The following is an 18264-nucleotide window of genomic DNA, read 5'->3' as shown; positions in this document are numbered from 1 at the left end:
TCAAAGTAATTGGATACCTTTTCTATTTCCATTGTTTGGGTAGTCATTTACTATTCACATGGCAGCAGCCTTTGTCGGCTGTACATTTTCCAAATCAAGAGAAAAGAAGACAAGTAAAGAAATGGAAAACAATATTCCATTCCATCTACTTTTATATTTACGAGTATGCAACGGACCCTTTTTTATATAACATACACCTAAACGGAGACTAGAGGATAAAATATCCTGTACGTTCGGATCACTTTGACTATTCTGATTTAAAACCTATGAATGTGATGATTATGTACTAGTTCCAGATTGGAGAGGGATCTCTGCAGTACCATATTTTGATAATGGCGCTAATTATTTTGTTTTACAAGAGTTTTCTTTTTTATAATTTTCGGGCCCTCCCAATCGTAATACTAAGATGCTATTAACATCCACTATAAAAAGTGTAAAGAATTAGTTGTGCCATTATAACAAAAATTAGTAGTGCATAGGAGGAGTTTGGCATGAGAGAGAAACAAACGTCAAACACATTTTACATAGGCTACTGATATTCGCACAGCTATGTTTTGCTAATGGGCCGGGACGAACTCACCTTGATTTCAAGGTGGCAAACGTGCCGGGCCGGCCACGGATAGGCATGGGACTATGGGAGGGGTCATGGGCCGTGCCGTGCCAGGCCGAAATCCTTGAGGCTAGGCACGACAAGGCCCGCGGCCAGCAGTGCCGTGCCGGCCTCTTTTTTTTTTGAAAATACATATTTTAGATGAAAATACCTCCCAAACTAACCGTTTGAAACAGCTTTTGGAGGTATTTTTGGATTTAAAAAAAAAAATACATTTTATAAAGGGAAACCGGGCTCACAGGCCGTGCCGTGCTGGCCGCCCGGCACGGCGCGTGTCACTGTAGCTATCCGTGGCATGCCGTGCCTTGCCGGGCCGCGGGCCGTTTGCCGCCTTGACCTTGATTCAATGATATGGAAGGGTTTGCCTGGTGATATTCTACGATATCAGGGTCGGTTTGGGTTGAGATTCTGCGTTGAACTTCCAGCTCACATCTGTCACATCGTGTTGGGTTGGTTTGCCTCGTGATGTTCTACGATGGAAGGGTTCATTTCTCTCCCATCTGTCACCCTTCCATATTTATCTCCCATCTGTCACATCGTGTAAAGACGAAAGCGTTGAACACAACCTTAACTTTTCTTGGCGAAGTCCTCGGCAGAAACCTTTTTTTTTATGGGCAAGCCTAGAAGGACCTTGATGGATCGAGACACTAGAACTTGGGTCGGGTCGGGTTGAGATTTTGCCAAAAAATGAATTGTGCCCGATCCGATTTAAGGTAAAAGCTCAACCCGAATTCCGAAAAATCAACCCGAGTTCACCCCTAGTCTCAATTACACTTTACGCGTAGCATTTATTTATGTCTCTATTAAAACTAACTAACATTTATTTATTCTCTATTCAAATTGACTAACATTTACATTTTGGTAGATGAAATTGACTAACAGCCGTAGCCTAGTCAAATCTTGAATACGCCCCTCCAGTCCAAGCTTTCTGGTACCCCGTTCCAATCAGAGTTTTTACATGGTGTAAGCAGGTAGAGTCTAGTATTTTTCCAAAAATATTGTACGGCTTACACCATAGGTTTATCCAAACCTTTCATTTGATGGGCCACAATGTAAATAGGTTTTGCCTCAAAAATCATTTCCATAGGATGATCTCAACCCTTCAATCCATATACGTTTCCATAATATGCTGTTCTTTATAGATTGGAGGGCTAGGATCATCTTGAGGAAATAACTTTTTGGTGAACGACCTATTTACATTGTGTACCATAAAATGGGCTGTTTGGATCATCGTATAGTGTGGACAGTATAGTACTTTTTGAAAAATATTGACTATAAGTATAACGGCTGGAACGCCTAACAAAGACCTGAAAGGAGACTTGGATGTAAATCAATCCGCCTCATGTAAAAATTGACTGAAAGGAGCCTTCGACGTAAAGCAAAGAGGTGCCCGTAGTGGAATAAAAGGGGGTGAATATATCATTAGTAAATGCCTAAAAGGCAATTTTAGGGTCCCAAAAGGGGATAATTGTGAAATTGGAACCGTTGATCTTGTAGAACATCATGAGACAGACTGCATGGTCTTCGTACCATACTTAATGGGCATCCATGCATATAAGACATGACTGCAAAAATCAACGATTTAGATATTCTCGGCGGAGGTTTGATGGACGAGCAAGGGCCCATGATCATCCAATCAAGGTGTTTTCAGCCACATTCGGGCCGGACTTATAGCTGCCATTTGGATCAACGGGTCTGATCACGTACATGAGGCAGAAGTGGCCTTATAAGTGTCTTTTTACTCTTTGGTAGTGTTTTTTATATCGTGTGTGGCCGTATAGTCCAGTATTTTTCGAAAAGTACTGTACGAACCACTCTGTAGAATGATCAAAGCCGTCCAATTTTTTGGACCACAGCCCGAAAATGTTCTTCGAAAATCATTTTCATAGGGTAATCATACATTCATACGCTCGCGCCCCCATTCTATAGATATTTCCAAAATGTGGTGGCCAGTACAGTACTTTTCAAAAAATACAGGACTACAAGGCCACACGCTATATAAAATCTCGTCTTTTAGGAAGGAGCATAACAGCGTCTGCCTCTTTAACATTTTATCTTCTACGGTCTTTTTAAGTTTATGGTGTAGGACAGTAGGAGAGCTGCAGGGAAAGAGAGCAGATCTCCCAATTTGGAATAACTTTTCTGCTCCTCTACTTTTTGGGCGTTGGATTGCTTTGGAAAACTTGGAACCGAAACAAAAAGGCTTTAATGAAAAATTCTGTCTATTTGTTTGGGAAGTTTTGGGAGAGATGAAACCAGTTCTTGCCATATGGAATGTCTTTTTTGTGGTTATTCTCTTCTTTCTAGGGTTGAATTGCTTTGGAGAGCTTAGATCCGAAGCGCAAAAGCTACCTGACCTAGAAGGTAAAAGATCTTAACGAAAATTTCTGTATTTTTAGCTTGTTTGCTGAAATTCCTGCAGTTAATTTCATATATAGCTATTTTAATGACGATCTAGAGAGGAAATCACTGAAAAGAATTTTTTTTTTTTTTTTTTTTTTTTTGAATTGAATTTGTATCGCGTGAATATCGCTTGAATTTTTCGGTTTCGGGTGATAGTTTTCGTCTTTTATAGCTTCAAATCGTACAAATTCCCCCGTTTTCCTCTGATGTTCTTCTGAAGCTGCTTAAGTTGCACTGTTTCTCATATAAATTCCGGATTTAAAGGTTTTGTTTTAATCCAGCTAACAAAATCTGAAAAGCAAGTGATATAATTGTAGATCGTGGTGACTCAATTCCATTTAATTTGGTTGTTGTCGAAGATAATGCTGACAGTAGCGAAACTGTAGATGTCAGATTATGTCAAATAATAGAGCTTGCCCTGGGCCTTATCCGGTGCCGGAGGTATCAAATAAAATTGATGGCGTTTCATAGAAAATTCAACCTCTAAACAGGGGTATTTTAGTCATTTTAGTACTTTAAGGAAATACCAACAATTCAACATAGACACGTGGCACCTTATAAAAAAATGAAAAAGTTGACATCATATAAACACGTGGCACCTTATTAAAAAAAGAAAGCCCGTAAAGAAGCGGGTCTTCATATCATTTTTCCATCTCATTGTGTGGTTTTAATTTCCTTGTCTAACTGCAAATTTTACTTTAAAGGACAAGATGATGATTGCAAATTAACAAATTATTATTCTTGCGGAAAATAGTTGAGGCGCTTAGACAAATACAAAGGAAATTGGGGGTGAAGGGTTGGGATCTCAATGTAAATCCGTGCGGTGGGAGTGGGACAGGAGGGTGGCTCTCAGTGGAGGGAACATACATTGTGAGGAATATCACATGCGATTGTACGTACGAAAGCTCAACTGTTTGCCACGTCAAACTCATGTAAGGCTTTAAAGTGGACTGAGTTTGAACAAATAAGCGGGTGCTAATATCAGTTTCCTTCTTCTTATCTTTGTATTGTTATTTTTCTTCCGGGTGTGTCATTATTTTGATTGTGCATGTGATTAAGCTGCTTACTATATTTTCACTTCTTTGGACTACAGTTGGCTCAAGGGTCAGAATCTGACTGGAGAACTACCTGAAGAGTTTTCAGAGCTTAGCTTCCTCGAAGAAATGTAAGTTCTTGACTTGCTTTCGATCATCAATCATCTGTACTTTCATATAATTGGAATGACCCTTCTCAATCTAACTTATATTAATTTGTGAAATTTAGATTGTTATCTATAATATCTAAGGAAATGATTTCAACGCAATTATGTTTTGAAACATGCATGCACCTACCTCGTCTCTTAGTTTTTAAAGAGCAGTTAAAAAGTTATTATGATTCCAAAAAAGCATTTACAAGCCAATTAAATACTAAATGATAAGCTAGGAGCGCGCATGTATCAAAACATGGTTGTGCTGAAATCATTTCCCAATATCTATTGCCGCTCCACAACCTATTTTGAACTTCTCTTACTGGCTATTGATTACCTTTCGGCTATTGTTTCTGTTAAGGAGAAAATTTAAATATAAATCTTGGTTAAAGAACTAATTTGAAAATGGGTTTTTATACAAAATAATAAAAATAAATATAATTTGAAAATCAATGCATGGATGTGTGCAATATGTCTTTGGAGTTTGTTACGTGATGATCATCACTATCACATATCTCTGGTTGAGGATTGATGGCCACACATTCTAACAAATAATTGGAGTGGGAAGTGTGAATCTCAGCTCTCTATTCTAATTCAATATAATTTAGTCTTTCTTTAGACTAAAACGGGCCTATTAATTCAATCTCACTTCCTTGTTAGGTAGGCCATGTTATGGATGGAGCACACGAATAAGACTACTCCCCAATAGGTCTATTCATTGAGAAAACATTTAGAAATAAAAAAGGTCTACTTATATCTAGACCTGGCAAACGGGTGGGCCGGGCCCTGGTTTCAACCCGACCCGTATGACCATCTGATAAAGAGATTTTTATATGATAAATAGGTGTTCGTATAGACAGACAATAGGTAGGAAATATATATGTGCATAAAAGTAGTGGGGGGCTCACCTATTTGGATGATCTAAACCATTGATTCGTTGGTCTCCAACCTACATGGGCCATGACCTGAATAAACTTCACCTTCCATATATTTGGATGGATCGAATAGTTCAAAAGAGGGAACTAGGATCCCCCTGATGCGCAAAACCCATAAGAAAGAGTGATGTGCTCAATGTTGGAAAAGGCTTCTTTTCTGATCCGGAAGAGCATGGGATATGAAAAGCTTCTGATAAGATCCCAAATATAATAAGAGGAAAATAAGATCAACGTTCTCTTCGAGGGGAACGGTTTCTCCAAATAACCTTTTGGTCCTAAAAATTTTTCATGATAGCCCTCTTCACTCACATCTCTATTTATAATCTCCTAATTCTAATTCAAATTTGAATTCAAATTCAAATTCAAATTAATTGATTGAGAGCCATTGTTCAAATTCAACTTAACTTATAAAAAGATTCTCTTCTAATCTACCTCCTAATTACAAGCCATTATTTGAATTCAAATTAACTACTAGATTTATTCTTGTCAATCTACCATTCTTGGCTATTTTTCAAATTCAAAAGATCTACGGTTGGATTGTGGTCATGTGGACGGCTAAGATTGATCATACATGATCCTCCTTGGGTTTGTATCAGCTTCTAATGCTAGGGCTCTTTTGTTTAACAGTGATCTCACTCTCAACAACCTTAACGGATCCATCCCTGCTAGATGGGCTTCTCTTCCTCTCGTCCACCTGTAAACTTCTTCATCTCTATTAAGTTCCATTAAGCATTCACTCCTTCAACCCATGGCCCTAATTGAAATTAGTCGTACATTGCAGGTCCCTTTTGGGAAACCGTATCTCCGGAACAATTCCAAAGACATTTGGAAATATCACCACCCTTAAGGAGTTGTAAGCGCATTTGAAACACTTGAATCCTTTTATTTGTTTATGCAAATAATGGCATTTGATTAAATGTTAATTGGGTTTTGCAGGATTTTGGAAGATAACCAACTTGAAGGACCTCTTCCTTCAGAGCTCGGTAACTTGACCGGCTTAGAAAGATTGTAAGACTCTTTATTGTCGTCACTGCCCTTTCCCTCTTTGAGCAATGACCCAGATATTTTTACATGGTCATTGTTGTCAGGGAAAATAACTGCCTAATGGTCTGTTTGGGTTTCCAATCCACTTGAATTTTGGGTGCAATTTGTGTGGTCATTTTGGTGTTCAACCTGCTTGTATTTCTAGTAAAATTTTTGTGTTGCACCCGAAATGTATTTGGCTTGGGCACCCCAAACTGACCATAATAATTTTTTTTAGGAGGAATGATGCAATTTATGGTGTGTACTCTATTCATTGTTCAAGAATCAAACCTATGTGTATGCCATATACCAGACTTTACTTGCAAAATCTCTCTGTGATTGATGGAACAATTCTCTTTTGTAACTCTTTTGACGACATCCATGAATCCATTCCCCCTTTTACTCTTGCAGCACTCTTTCTGCAAATAACATAACGGGAACGTTGCCTGAGACATATGGCGAGCTGATAAACTTGACTGATTTGTACGTCGACTCTACTGATTTTTTTTATTTTTTTTTTTCATTTTGGAGAAAAGTGAATTCTTAAGTTCAGTTCCTGTTTTGTTTACAGTAGGATAGATGGGAATGGTATCTATGGGGCGATTCCTGATTTCATTGGGAGCTGGACAAAACTCAAGCGATTGTAAGTACTTCATTTGTTTTGTATGTACCAGAAAAATTGCCACTATACAAAGACATTTATCCGAACAGTGATTTTTAACAAATGCAGAGATATGCAAGGCACATCTATGGAGGGACCCATTCCTGCTAGCATCTCTCTCTTGCAAAGTTTAATTGAGCTGTGAGAGAACCTTCCACATTTCCACATTTTTTCCCTGATTCTTTTAGTTACTTTACTGGCATTACATATTTACATTTGATTTCTAACCAACTATGTAAGCAGAATGATATGAATTATGTGTATTGGACTTGACTTATTTTTGGTTTTCAGGAGGGTATCTGACTTGAATGGACCCAGTGCAAATTTCCCTGCCCTGCAGAATCTGACAAACTTGCAGAGATTGTGGGTTAAATGGATATACCAACTCCATGGCATACGTATATCAAACTATGTTGTTTAGTTCTCTCATGAAGTACACTGTCTTCTTGTCTGCTGCAGGATACTAAGGAACTGCTTAATTTCTGGTGAAATCCCAGAATATATTGGTAACAACATGACAAATCTTAAAACACTGTAAGTTCCTTTGGAGGACCTCTTTACATGCTCGAGTTCATAAATTTCTTCTGCCTTTCAATGATGGCTAGGTATTCTTCGGTGCAAAGTACTCCGATTGTTTGATTACCTGCATGCTCCCAGGAATTTAATAATTTGAATGGTTTACTTAAATATTACCAATGAAAATGAAACAGCATACCAAACTTGCAAATAGAAGTGAACTGAAGAAGCCCACTTGTAATGAATCGGATTTGTATAAAAGTTGAGAATCGGGAACGAGAACCCAGAACCAAGAGAACCGATGAACCATTTAACATAGGTATTGTGCCCTTTCATAATAAGTTACATCACTAATCACTGACTGATATAATAACTAAGGTTTCAAATTTCGGTTTCAGTTTCAGTTTTAGTTGCCACAGGAACACAAACATTTCAGGTTCGGTTGAAAATTTCGGTAAAAATCTTGTAAAATCATGAAGTGTGTGGAAACACATGCGAATGAAGATGAAACTTCTGGAAATGCTAGAATAAAGCACAAATCACATTTAACATGTAATTAATATAAATATTTATACATAATAAATACACCACATTTCACATTCAATTCATATAAGTATGTAACACGTACTGATATTGTATACTACTAATACACATGTGGTTTTGGTTTTGGTATGCGTTTTGGTTTTGGCATGTGTTTCCTTGAGGATGAAAACAGAAACATTTTGGTCGTTTTGGGTCAGTTTTGCTGGAAATTATAAACTATGTTAATAACACAAATTACACTATAACACACCTTTATGCACCATGCACAAACCATGTGTTACTTCTAAAACTTACTGTTTTGTGTAGATAATCTTGGCAGGGATTTGTTCTTATGATATTTTTCTCTTGCAGAGACTTAAGCTTTAACAATTTGACTGGCAAACTTCCAGACACTTTTAACAAGCTGCAAGCATCAATAAATTATATGTGAGCAACTACATGTTTGATCTACAATCTCTACATCACAAGTCTTATAGATACACTTTATGTTTTCCAATAAAATGTGATAATTTTGCTTCATATATAAACCAAACTCCTTCCCTTCATAATGATGCTTTCTGTAGCTTGTTTTTATTACAAGGTACTAAGGTAGACATGACATTGTTTCTGACATAGGTACCTGTCTAATAATATGCTGACTGGAGTTATACCTCAGTGGATCTTACAAAGCGGGCAAAGCTTGTATGTATTGTGTACTAAAGGCTTTGAAGTTTGAAAAATATTTCATTTGGCAGTAAGATCTTATGTGTATTTTTTCATTGATTCTGTTTGCCTAAATATTAGTAAGGTTGAACTCTCTTGTAAGAATATTGTAGTCCTTTCAGAACAACCGCTGGAGTTTGTATTCCTTCATTGGCAGTTGAGCCTCTAGCTCAATTGGATGAAATTTTGTGGCTATACTAAAAGTTTTACCGTGGCTTACCTAAAAAAATAAAAGGAAATTCTTCTACTGTGAAATTTATCATCATGATGCTCTGCCATTCTGCCTTGCAGGGACTTATCTGGCAACAATTTTACCGGCCCACATCGAACCATGTGCCCACAGGCGAGTGTGTAAGTTCACTCATTTTCCATGCTTTGTTTCTTTTAGGTTTCCATCCTTACCTGGATATTTTGTTTTCTTTTCTTCTTCTTCTTTTTCCTTTCATGGACCTCCCTCTCTTGTCAATTATAGGAACTTGGTTGCCAGTTACTCATCTTCAAACGACAGCTCGTAAGCTTCTACCATCTTGCTACTAATATGCATTCTGACCTGCTGACAATGCCTACCACTTTTCTATTTTGTCTTAAAACAAAAAAAAATAAACGAATATTTCTTCTTCCTTTTTGTAGACTTGCTAAGTGCTTACAGAGGAACCTCCCTTGCTCAGAAAAAGCAACATGTAAGTTGAGATTTTAGACGTTGGGGCTTCCCTGTGTAAGAAACATGAAGTTATAATTAGGGGTGTAAACGGATCAAATTCGAAGTGGATATGGCTATATATCCGAATTCGAATTCGATTGCAGTATACACTCCGATGGATATTTAATATCTATTATCGAATTCGATTCCGGCATATATTGTTCGAATTCGGATATCATCCGTATCCGTTTATCTGGTAAATTCAAATATTCGAATTCATATCCGAATTCGAATTCAGTAAATTTGGAAAATCAAATATAAATTTTTAACCGAATTTGTTTGTGATTACTATTTTTTGTAGCTCAAATAAATTTGGAAAATCAACCAGCCATATCCTGCTCCTGCTTAAGAATTTATATATCGATGGCAAAAATGTAAATATAATTATATTTGAGGATTTATTTGTTATTTCACTTATTTGATGATATTATTGATAATAAATATTAAAAATTATTTTAAAAATAATAAAAGGACTTCGGATATCGAATTTGAATGTGGATATTCGGGATAAAATGATACGGATGCGGATATTCGGGATAAACGGATGTACTTCTCGGATTTGGATGTTAAACGGATCGGATGTACCATTTAGCAGATTCGCATCTGCGAAGAGCCGAATATCTCATAAACGGATTCGGATAATATCCGCTTGAAACGGATTCAGATAATATTCGCTTTAAACAGATTCGGATGCGGACGGTAATCGAATTTTCAAATATCCATTTACACCACTAGTTATAATTTTAACTTGATGTCCACCGAGGACAATGTTCCATAAATCGCTAAGTCAATAATTGTCTAATATCGGATCAATCAGTGGTTACGGCATATCGGGACAATGTTCCATCAATCACTAAGTCAATAATTATGTCTTTTGTAATTTATGAGCTTAACTCTCTAACGTGTTCTTGTTGAACAATGATTCAGAGTTCTCAAGGAAAATGTCTATACAAATGACTATATATGGGTTCCACAATATTTGCAGACTATTCCTTGTTTATAAATTGTGGAGGCAAGAAGTTGGCTACTGACGAGCATGAATATGAAGATGACTCATCAGAGGGGGGCCCATCAACATTCTACTATACTCAAATTGACAAATGGGCTTATAGTAGTACAGGAGACTTCATGGGTGCCTACATGAATGCCTACGGGGCCTATAGAGCAACAAACAAAACTGTACTGGCAACGACTGATGGTGATCCAGGCTTGTACACGACAGCTCGCCTCGCCCCTCTCTCCCTCAAGTACTACGGATTTTGTTTGCAGAATGGCAATTATAAAGTGCAACTCCACTTCGCTGAAATAATGTTCGCAGATGATCAAACCTTTGGAAGCAATGGGAAGCGTATATTTGATGTATCAATTCAGGTGATGGATTGATTGCATGTCTAGAACTTTCATTTCTGTCATTGGCTTCTTCTATTTTTGTCAGAGACCAGCATCAGGATCCAATATTTTTCTTTGTAAACTGCTAGTTTCCAATTCAGATTTGGGGAAAAATTCCATTAATCTCATTGTAATTCATTCAAACACAATTCCATCGAAACCATGGATTATTCTAGAGCTTGTTTGGGTTCCACTACATTGCTGTTCCTATTTCTATGCTGTAACCTTAAATCTGATAGGTCCTTTTAGAATTTTGAATATGAAAGAAAAGAAGTCTACTCCATGAAATGAGTTTGGATAATCTTCTATTCATAGAAGTTCTACTTACCCTTTTTGTACATTTGAATATGCTTTTTGTTGTGCATATTGGATTTAGTTGCAGCACGATTTTTTTTGTTTGCACTCAACATTTCTCTTTCCTATGCCGTATCAGATAATTTTGATAGAAATTAAATGATTTTGGAAAATTTTCTATTCATCGAAGTTCTAGTTACACTTTTTGTATAGTAGAGCTTGTTTTGGGTTTTGTTATGCTAATTTTCCTATTTTAGTGCTGTACCTTAAATTTAGTGCTTGGCAAGCCTCTGTTGGAATTGAGTATTGAAATAGACAAGCCTTATTATGTATAAAATTATGTCTATTAATATTCTTGTCATTCTCCATTTCAAAAATAATATTGCAGTCATTCTAGTTAGGGTAAAAAATCTCATATCCATTTCTTTTCTGTTGATTTGACTTTCTACAGGGTGAAAAAGTTTTAAAGGATTTCAACATTGAGGATAGAGCTGGTGGGCCTGGTCGGGGAATCAGTATTCCTTTTAATAAAAATGTAACCAGTAACACTTTGGAGATCCACTTATACTGGGCTGGAAACGGGACTACTGCAGTTCCAGATAGGGGTGTATATGGACCTCTTATATCAGCTATTACAGTGACACCAAGTAAGGATCTAAAGGCGTATCTGGGTGCACATGCAAATGTGCCCTAGATTCCTTTTCTTTCTTTTTCTTTTTCATGATATGTGATCTTTCTTTGTGCGTTTTCTTTCTTTTTCTTTTTCATGATATGTGATCTTTCTCCGTGCAGACTTTCGCCCGGATACAGGCAAAAACAGGCTATCTGTGGGAGCTATTGTTGGTATCATTGCTTCTTCCTGTGTAGTCATCATAGTGATTTTGATATGTCTTTGGATGAAAGGTTGCTTGGGAAGAAAAGATCTCGAAGACCCGGGTAAGACAATGAATCAAATCATGCTTTTATAATATTCATAGTACATAGACACATGTTCTATAAAATTCTACTCCAATCACTGTTTGTCAGTGGATTCTTGTAAAGGACTTTGCTTGGAAAGAAAGTTGATTATGAGCTTTTTTCTGTATTAACATCCACCAAGATCCATTCATATTCAGAAATATCATATTTTTTCTGCAAGATAGCATCGGAAATATTAACTACCTTGTTATTTTTCTGAGCTGCCATTTTCATCAAACTCGGCAATGCAATGTCTCCAGATAACCATAAAAGTAAAACATTTTATTTAAAAGTATATGCAAATTATATTTGTTAGGTGTACTTGTGCATATCCTGTAATATTTATTCTTGTGAGGGTAATTGAGTCCTTTTATTCAGTATCTAGTTATTTCATTCATTTTGTCGGGCATATGTCACGTTGTATGAGATATTCAAGCAGCATACAGCTTCCTTTTCCTTGAGAGTTTACTTTATTATGACACAGGAATATTTAACTAGTGTTCGCATGTTAAGCTCATAAAGTACAGAAGATACACAAACACATGAAAAGATTTCGTCCTTAAGGTTCAGAACCTAATAGGGATCCAACTAGTCCTCTGTAGGGTTACAATTGTAATTTACATCTGCACAAGGGAGGGTAGTACCTCTTAACTCTAATATCTAGAGAGATGCATCCTCGTTAAAGTTGCTTTAGTCCATGCTATCTGTGAATTATATTGTTCAGATTGACCACCAATGTCCCTTTTGATTAGATCCGGGGTGCTTCTAATTTCTTCAAATTTTAAAATTGCCATCTTATGATTGCCATTTTGGATGTCAGCATGGAAATTTTTGAAGAAACAAAATTTCACGTCATTTGCAGATAATAATTAATTATCTTCAAACTTCTTACAAACTATTATCTTTGGCAGAACTAAGAGGCCTAGAGTTACCGACAGGTTATTTCAGCTTAAAACAGATTAAAGCTGCCACCAATAACTTCAACCCTGCAAATAAGATAGGTGAAGGCGGTTTTGGGCCTGTTTACAAGGTAATATTGTGGACCCTGAAATTAAATTTATGATATTTTTCATGTTTGTTGTTCACCCTCAAGCTACAATTTCTTAGATATTTCTCGAGTTTCATTTTCTTATACCTTTAGGCCACGTTTGGATACCCACAAGATTGAGATTTGGATTTCTCACATTTGCAGTTGAGATTTGGAACTGGATCATATCCTTAGATTTCCAAAGCAGTACAACAGTGAAAAAAAATCCGATTTGCAAATCTGTTCTGCAAGACATTATTTGGAAATCAATATTTGTGGCAATTACCTTCACCCTCGCTGCTCCTCGACCTTGCTGCTGCTGCAGCAGCCAGACGTCCCTCCCTCTCCCTCTCCCTCTCCCTCTCTCGCCCTCCCTCTCTCTCTCTCTCTCTCTCTCTCTCTCTCTCTCTCTCTCTCTCGTACAACATGAGCATGACGATGATTGATGTATTTTGTATCCAAAACTCAAATCGAAATCCAAATGCAAAAACATGAGGTATCCAACTGTGGCCTTATGGAATTAATGGGTTGAAGTTCACCTTGCATATGATCTTAGGGTATACTGTCAGATGGTACAACAATCGCAGTCAAGCAGCTCTCTTCAAAGTCCAAGCAAGGGAACCGTGAGTTCATAAATGAGATTGGCATGATATCTGCTATACAGCACCCAAATCTTGTTAGGCTTTACGGATGCTGTGTGGAAGGAAACCAATTATTGGTAATATATGAATACATGGAAAATAATAGCCTTGCCCGTGCATTGATTGGTAAGCTGGTTACTGCAATCTTTCATACACTTATTATACTATACTACTTTCGGAATACACCATGCAGTTGTGTCCTTGTTGATTTTGACCCATGATTTATGGCACGAAAGGTAATCAGAACTGAGTCATTTATAGGTCGTGAGGAATATCGATTGAAAGTGGACTGGCCAACAAGGCGTAAAATTTGCTTGGGGATTGCTAGGGGTTTGGCTTATCTCCATGAAGAGTCACGACTGAAGATTGTTCACAGGGACATCAAGGCAACCAATATTTTGCTTGATAAGGATCTTAATGCCAAGATATCTGACTTTGGATTGGCTAAACTTGATGAAGAAGAGAACACCCACATCAGCACTCGAATAGCAGGAACCATGTGAGTTGTTTCACTTTATTTCCCACTTGTTTTCTGGATGTGATTTGGTTAGGGCTGTAGTAGAACACAGTACTTCGATGTAATTTCCTTTATGATGAACACTGATTTTTCAGCGGATACATGGCTCCTGAATATGCGATGAGGGGCTACTTGACCGATAAAGCAGATGTTTACAGCTTTGGAGTAGTCTTGTTGGAGATTGTCAGTGGGAAGAGCAATACAAATTATATGCCTAAGGAGGAATTTGTTTATCTTCTTGATTGGGTAAAACAAGCTTTCTCTCAACTCATACCACAAAGCATGATTCTTTCTTCACAAATTTTGGGTGGACACTTCTTAAACACGTAACATTCTTTTTTATCTTAAAAATTGCCACATTTTTGTTGATTATGCCCAAGTGTGAGGAACTGCTTCCTTATGTTTTTCCTGCAACCTCCATTTGTCACACTTAGAACACAAGGAAAAACTAATAATGTCCTAACTTAACAAGCTATCCAACTTGACCTGATAACTGCTAACCTCCTCCCTTCTGGCATCTTGTGGATTTTATGTTATATCGAGTATATGAAGTGAACCATGTCTAGAACTAAAATTACTTATGTATTTGAATCACATTGTGTAAAATTTAAGTTTAAGAGCATTGTACAAAGGGTGAACTTGGGTCAGGTCGGGTTGAGCTTTTGCTAAAAAAATGAATTTGAATCAACCTGAACCCGACCCAATTTTATGGTAAAAGCTCGACCCGATTTGCCAAAAATTGAGCTGAGTTGCACCCCTAGTACCACGATAAGCAATGAGCTCTTCTGCCCATTCATTTTTCTGCCCCACATATTTTCCATGTATGTACTTCTTCAGCTTCCTAATCCAAAACTAATCATAAGCTGATATTTATTTTTTCACGTGTATAATTGCAGGCCTATGTCTTACAAGAGCAGGGAGATCTCCTAGAACTAGTTGACTCAAGCCTAGGATCAAACTACTCAGAGGAAGAGGCATTGAGGATGCTTAATCTGGCTCTCTTATGCACCAACCCCTCTCCTAGTCTAAGGCCCGCAATGTCTGCGACCGTGCGCATGCTTGAGGGTAAAGAACCTGTAAAGGCACCACTAGTGAAACGCAGTACAACAAGGGACGATTGGAAGTTTAGGGCTTTGGAGAAACGCTCTAAGGACCGCCAAACACAGAGCATGTCAATAGAAATGTCTAGATGCTCTCATGAGAGCCAAACACATAGCATGTCAATACAAAGGTCTTACTATGACTCTTCAGTCTCTCTCCTTTCCAGAGAAGAGAGTGACAACCATTCCTCAGCAAGCATGTCTTTCATTGATCTTTATGTAACTTGAAATAGGAATTGAGAAAAAACACCAATTAGAACCATTAAGATTCTACACAAATGCATCTGATCCATAAATGTTTAACATTAGTGCAGAGACAGGTATACTTTCCAACTGTTCTTCGCGTACATTCATTGACACAGGGCCCTCTTTGGATAACCCTAAAAATAATTTGCATATTGTCTTTATATTCAAGGGTCTTCTTACTAGGCAATTTCGCAGATAATGGCACTATTCACTTTGGTTTACACTTTTCTGATTGAATGTTGATAGCATCATGATTAAGGTAGTGATAAATCCCAAATATCTTAAATCTACCCCCTATGTGTATTTCTCTCTCCTCTGAGTTAGAGAGAGAAAGAGGAGATAGACACAGAGAGAGGAATAAGTTTAATTTTAAGAAGTTGGTGATAAAGTAAGGACAGTGATATCCCCCCCCCCCCCCCCTAACAGTTTTCGTTAACTTTTATGAATGGGTGGAGAAGCAACCGTTAACTCCAAAAGCAAGAGAAAAGAAGACAAGTAAAGAAATGGAAATCTATATTCCATTCCATCTACTTTTATATTTACAAGTATGCAACGGACCCTTTTTTATAGGGCTGCAAGTTTGGCCCTATCAGCCCTGACCCGCCCTGAGCCCGAACAGGGTTAGGTCAGGATTTTCTAACCCTGAGGGCGGGTCAGGGTTCATTTTTTTTTTACCCTGACTCAGGTCGGGCGGGTTTTGGGTTAATGCCTCCGGTACCATGACCCGGCCCGACCCTGAGTTTTCTATTATAGAATTGAACCATCTGTGCATGTTTCTTTTGCTAATGTTTTCTATTATCTTGGATTGATGTTTCTTTATATTATTATTATTAATTGTCTCTGTTGCCCGCATGTTGTTGAATTCATATTGTCTTATTTTGTTCCCTTTCTCTGTTTATTGATCATTTTGTTCCATATGATAAGTGGTTGCTTTATTTTTGGCACTCTTAACAGGTATTTGCACTAGGGTCAATTAGGGCCGGCCCTGCCCAATCAGGGCCAATCAGGGCGGGCTAGGGCCAGCACAATACCCTGTAGGGCGGGTAATGGGTTGAGGTTTTCCGGCCCTGACCAGTCAGGGCGGGTCAGGGCCGAGATAATGGGATCCAGGGTTGGGCTAGGGTTTTGGAAAACCCGACCTGACCCGACCCTGTTGCAGCCCTACTTTTTTATATATCATACACCTAAACGGAGACTAGAGGATAAAATATAAAAACCTGTATGTTAAGACGTATAGTTCGGATCACTTTGACTATTCAGATTTAAAACTTAAGAATGTGATGATTATACACCAGTTCTAGATTAACCAAGAAATAAAGTCTTGAGTTTTTTTTGGAGAGGAATGTCTGCAGTACCATATTTTGATAATGGCACTAATCATTTTGTTCTACCAGAGTTTTCCTTTTTATACTTTTCGGGGCTGTCCCAGTCGCAATACTAAGATGCTATTAGGGCTGCAACAGGGTCGGGTTTTTCAAAACCCTAGCCCAATCCTAGATCCCATTGTCTCGGTCCTGACCCTGAGTCAGGGCTGGAAAATCTCAACCCATTGCCCGCCCTACAGGGCTCAGTGCTGGCCCTGGCCCGCCCTGATTTTCCCTGATTGGGCAGGGCCGGCCCGGCCCTAATTGACCCTAGTGCAAATACATGTTAAGAATGGCAAAAATAAAGCAACCACTTATCATATAGAACAAAATGATTAATAAACAGAGAAAGGGAACAAAATAAGTCAATATGATTCAACAATATGACGGGCAATAGAGACAATTAATAATAATAATAATCTAAAGAAACATCAATCCAAGATAATAGAAAACATTAGCAAAAGAAACATGCACAGATGGTTCAATTCTATAATAGAAAACTTAAGGTCGGGCCGGGTCAGGGTACCTGAGGCATTAACCAAGAACCAGGCCCGACCTGAGTCAGGGTCTAAAAAAATGAACCCTGACCCTCCCTCAGGGTTGGAAAATCCAGCCCTGACCCTGTTCGGGCTCAGGGCGGGTCAAGGCGGACAGGGCCAAACTTGCACCCCTAGATGCTATCAACATCCACTATAAAAGTGTAAAGTAGTAGTGGTGCCATTATAAAAAATTGGTAGTGCAGACGAGGAGTTTGGCATGAGAGAGGGAGAGACAAACATTAACACATTTTACATAAGTTGCTGATATTCGCACTCCCATGTTTGGCTAATGCCGGGACGAACTCACCTTGATCCAATGATTCTAGACTCTAGTCTCTCGATCCATCAAGGTTCATCTAGGCTTGTCCATACAAAAAGGTTTGTGAAAAGAACTCCGCCAAGAAAAGTTAAGGTTGCGTTCAACGCTTTCGTCTCCACACGTTTTGACAGATGGAATGAGAAATATGAAAGGGTTTGGCTCTTGATATTCTACACGTAGCATTTATTTATGTCTCTATCCAAATTGACTAACATTTACATTTTGGTAGGTGAAATTGACTAACATACGTCGCCTAGCCAAAAGACTTGTATACCCCCCCCCCCCCCGGTGAACCTTTCTGGTACGCCATTCCAATGACAGTTTTTATATGGTGTAAGCCCGTGTAGGTTTAGTATTTTTCAAAAAGTATTGTACGGCTTACCCATTAGGATGATCCAAACTGTCCGTTTGATGGGCCGCAACTTAATTAGGTATTTCCCCAAAAACCATTTCCATAGGATGATCTCAACCCTTCGATCCAATATGTTTCCATAATATGCAATTCCTTATAGATCGGATGGCTAGGATCATCATGTGGAAATAACTTTTTAGGGACGACCTATTTAACTTGTGTACCATAAAATGGACGGTT

General features: G+C 38.1%; 1 protein-coding gene across 1 annotated transcript; it reads left to right on the top strand.

Annotated features, from left to right (window-relative positions):
• Positions 1-2705: 2705 nt before the first annotated feature.
• LOC143860048 (putative LRR receptor-like serine/threonine-protein kinase At1g53440) lies at positions 2706-15611 on the top strand. The gene is made up of 24 exons (XM_077370557.1): positions 2706-2974; positions 3768-3945; positions 4107-4178; positions 5762-5830; positions 5916-5987; positions 6071-6142; positions 6569-6640; positions 6729-6800; positions 6888-6959; positions 7110-7181; positions 7278-7352; positions 8229-8303; positions 8493-8558; positions 8871-8930; positions 9052-9090; positions 9210-9259; positions 10265-10650; positions 11414-11609; positions 11755-11898; positions 12831-12949; positions 13503-13713; positions 13849-14086; positions 14200-14350; positions 15001-15611. Exons 1-24 carry the CDS (start codon positions 2860-2862, stop codon positions 15430-15432), a joined length of 3108 nt encoding a protein of 1035 aa, XP_077226672.1. The 5' UTR covers positions 2706-2859; the 3' UTR covers positions 15433-15611.
• Positions 15612-18264: the final 2653 nt, after the last annotated feature.

This window comes from Tasmannia lanceolata, unplaced genomic scaffold (genome assembly GCF_043159265.1).
Source record: "Tasmannia lanceolata isolate RefF3 unplaced genomic scaffold, GAP_Taslan_0.1 ptg000037l, whole genome shotgun sequence".
In the NCBI taxonomy this organism is placed as follows: domain Eukaryota; kingdom Viridiplantae; phylum Streptophyta; class Magnoliopsida; order Canellales; family Winteraceae; genus Tasmannia; species Tasmannia lanceolata.
Note: the sequence above shows the minus strand (reverse complement) of the source record. Positions and strands in the feature narration are given on the sequence as shown.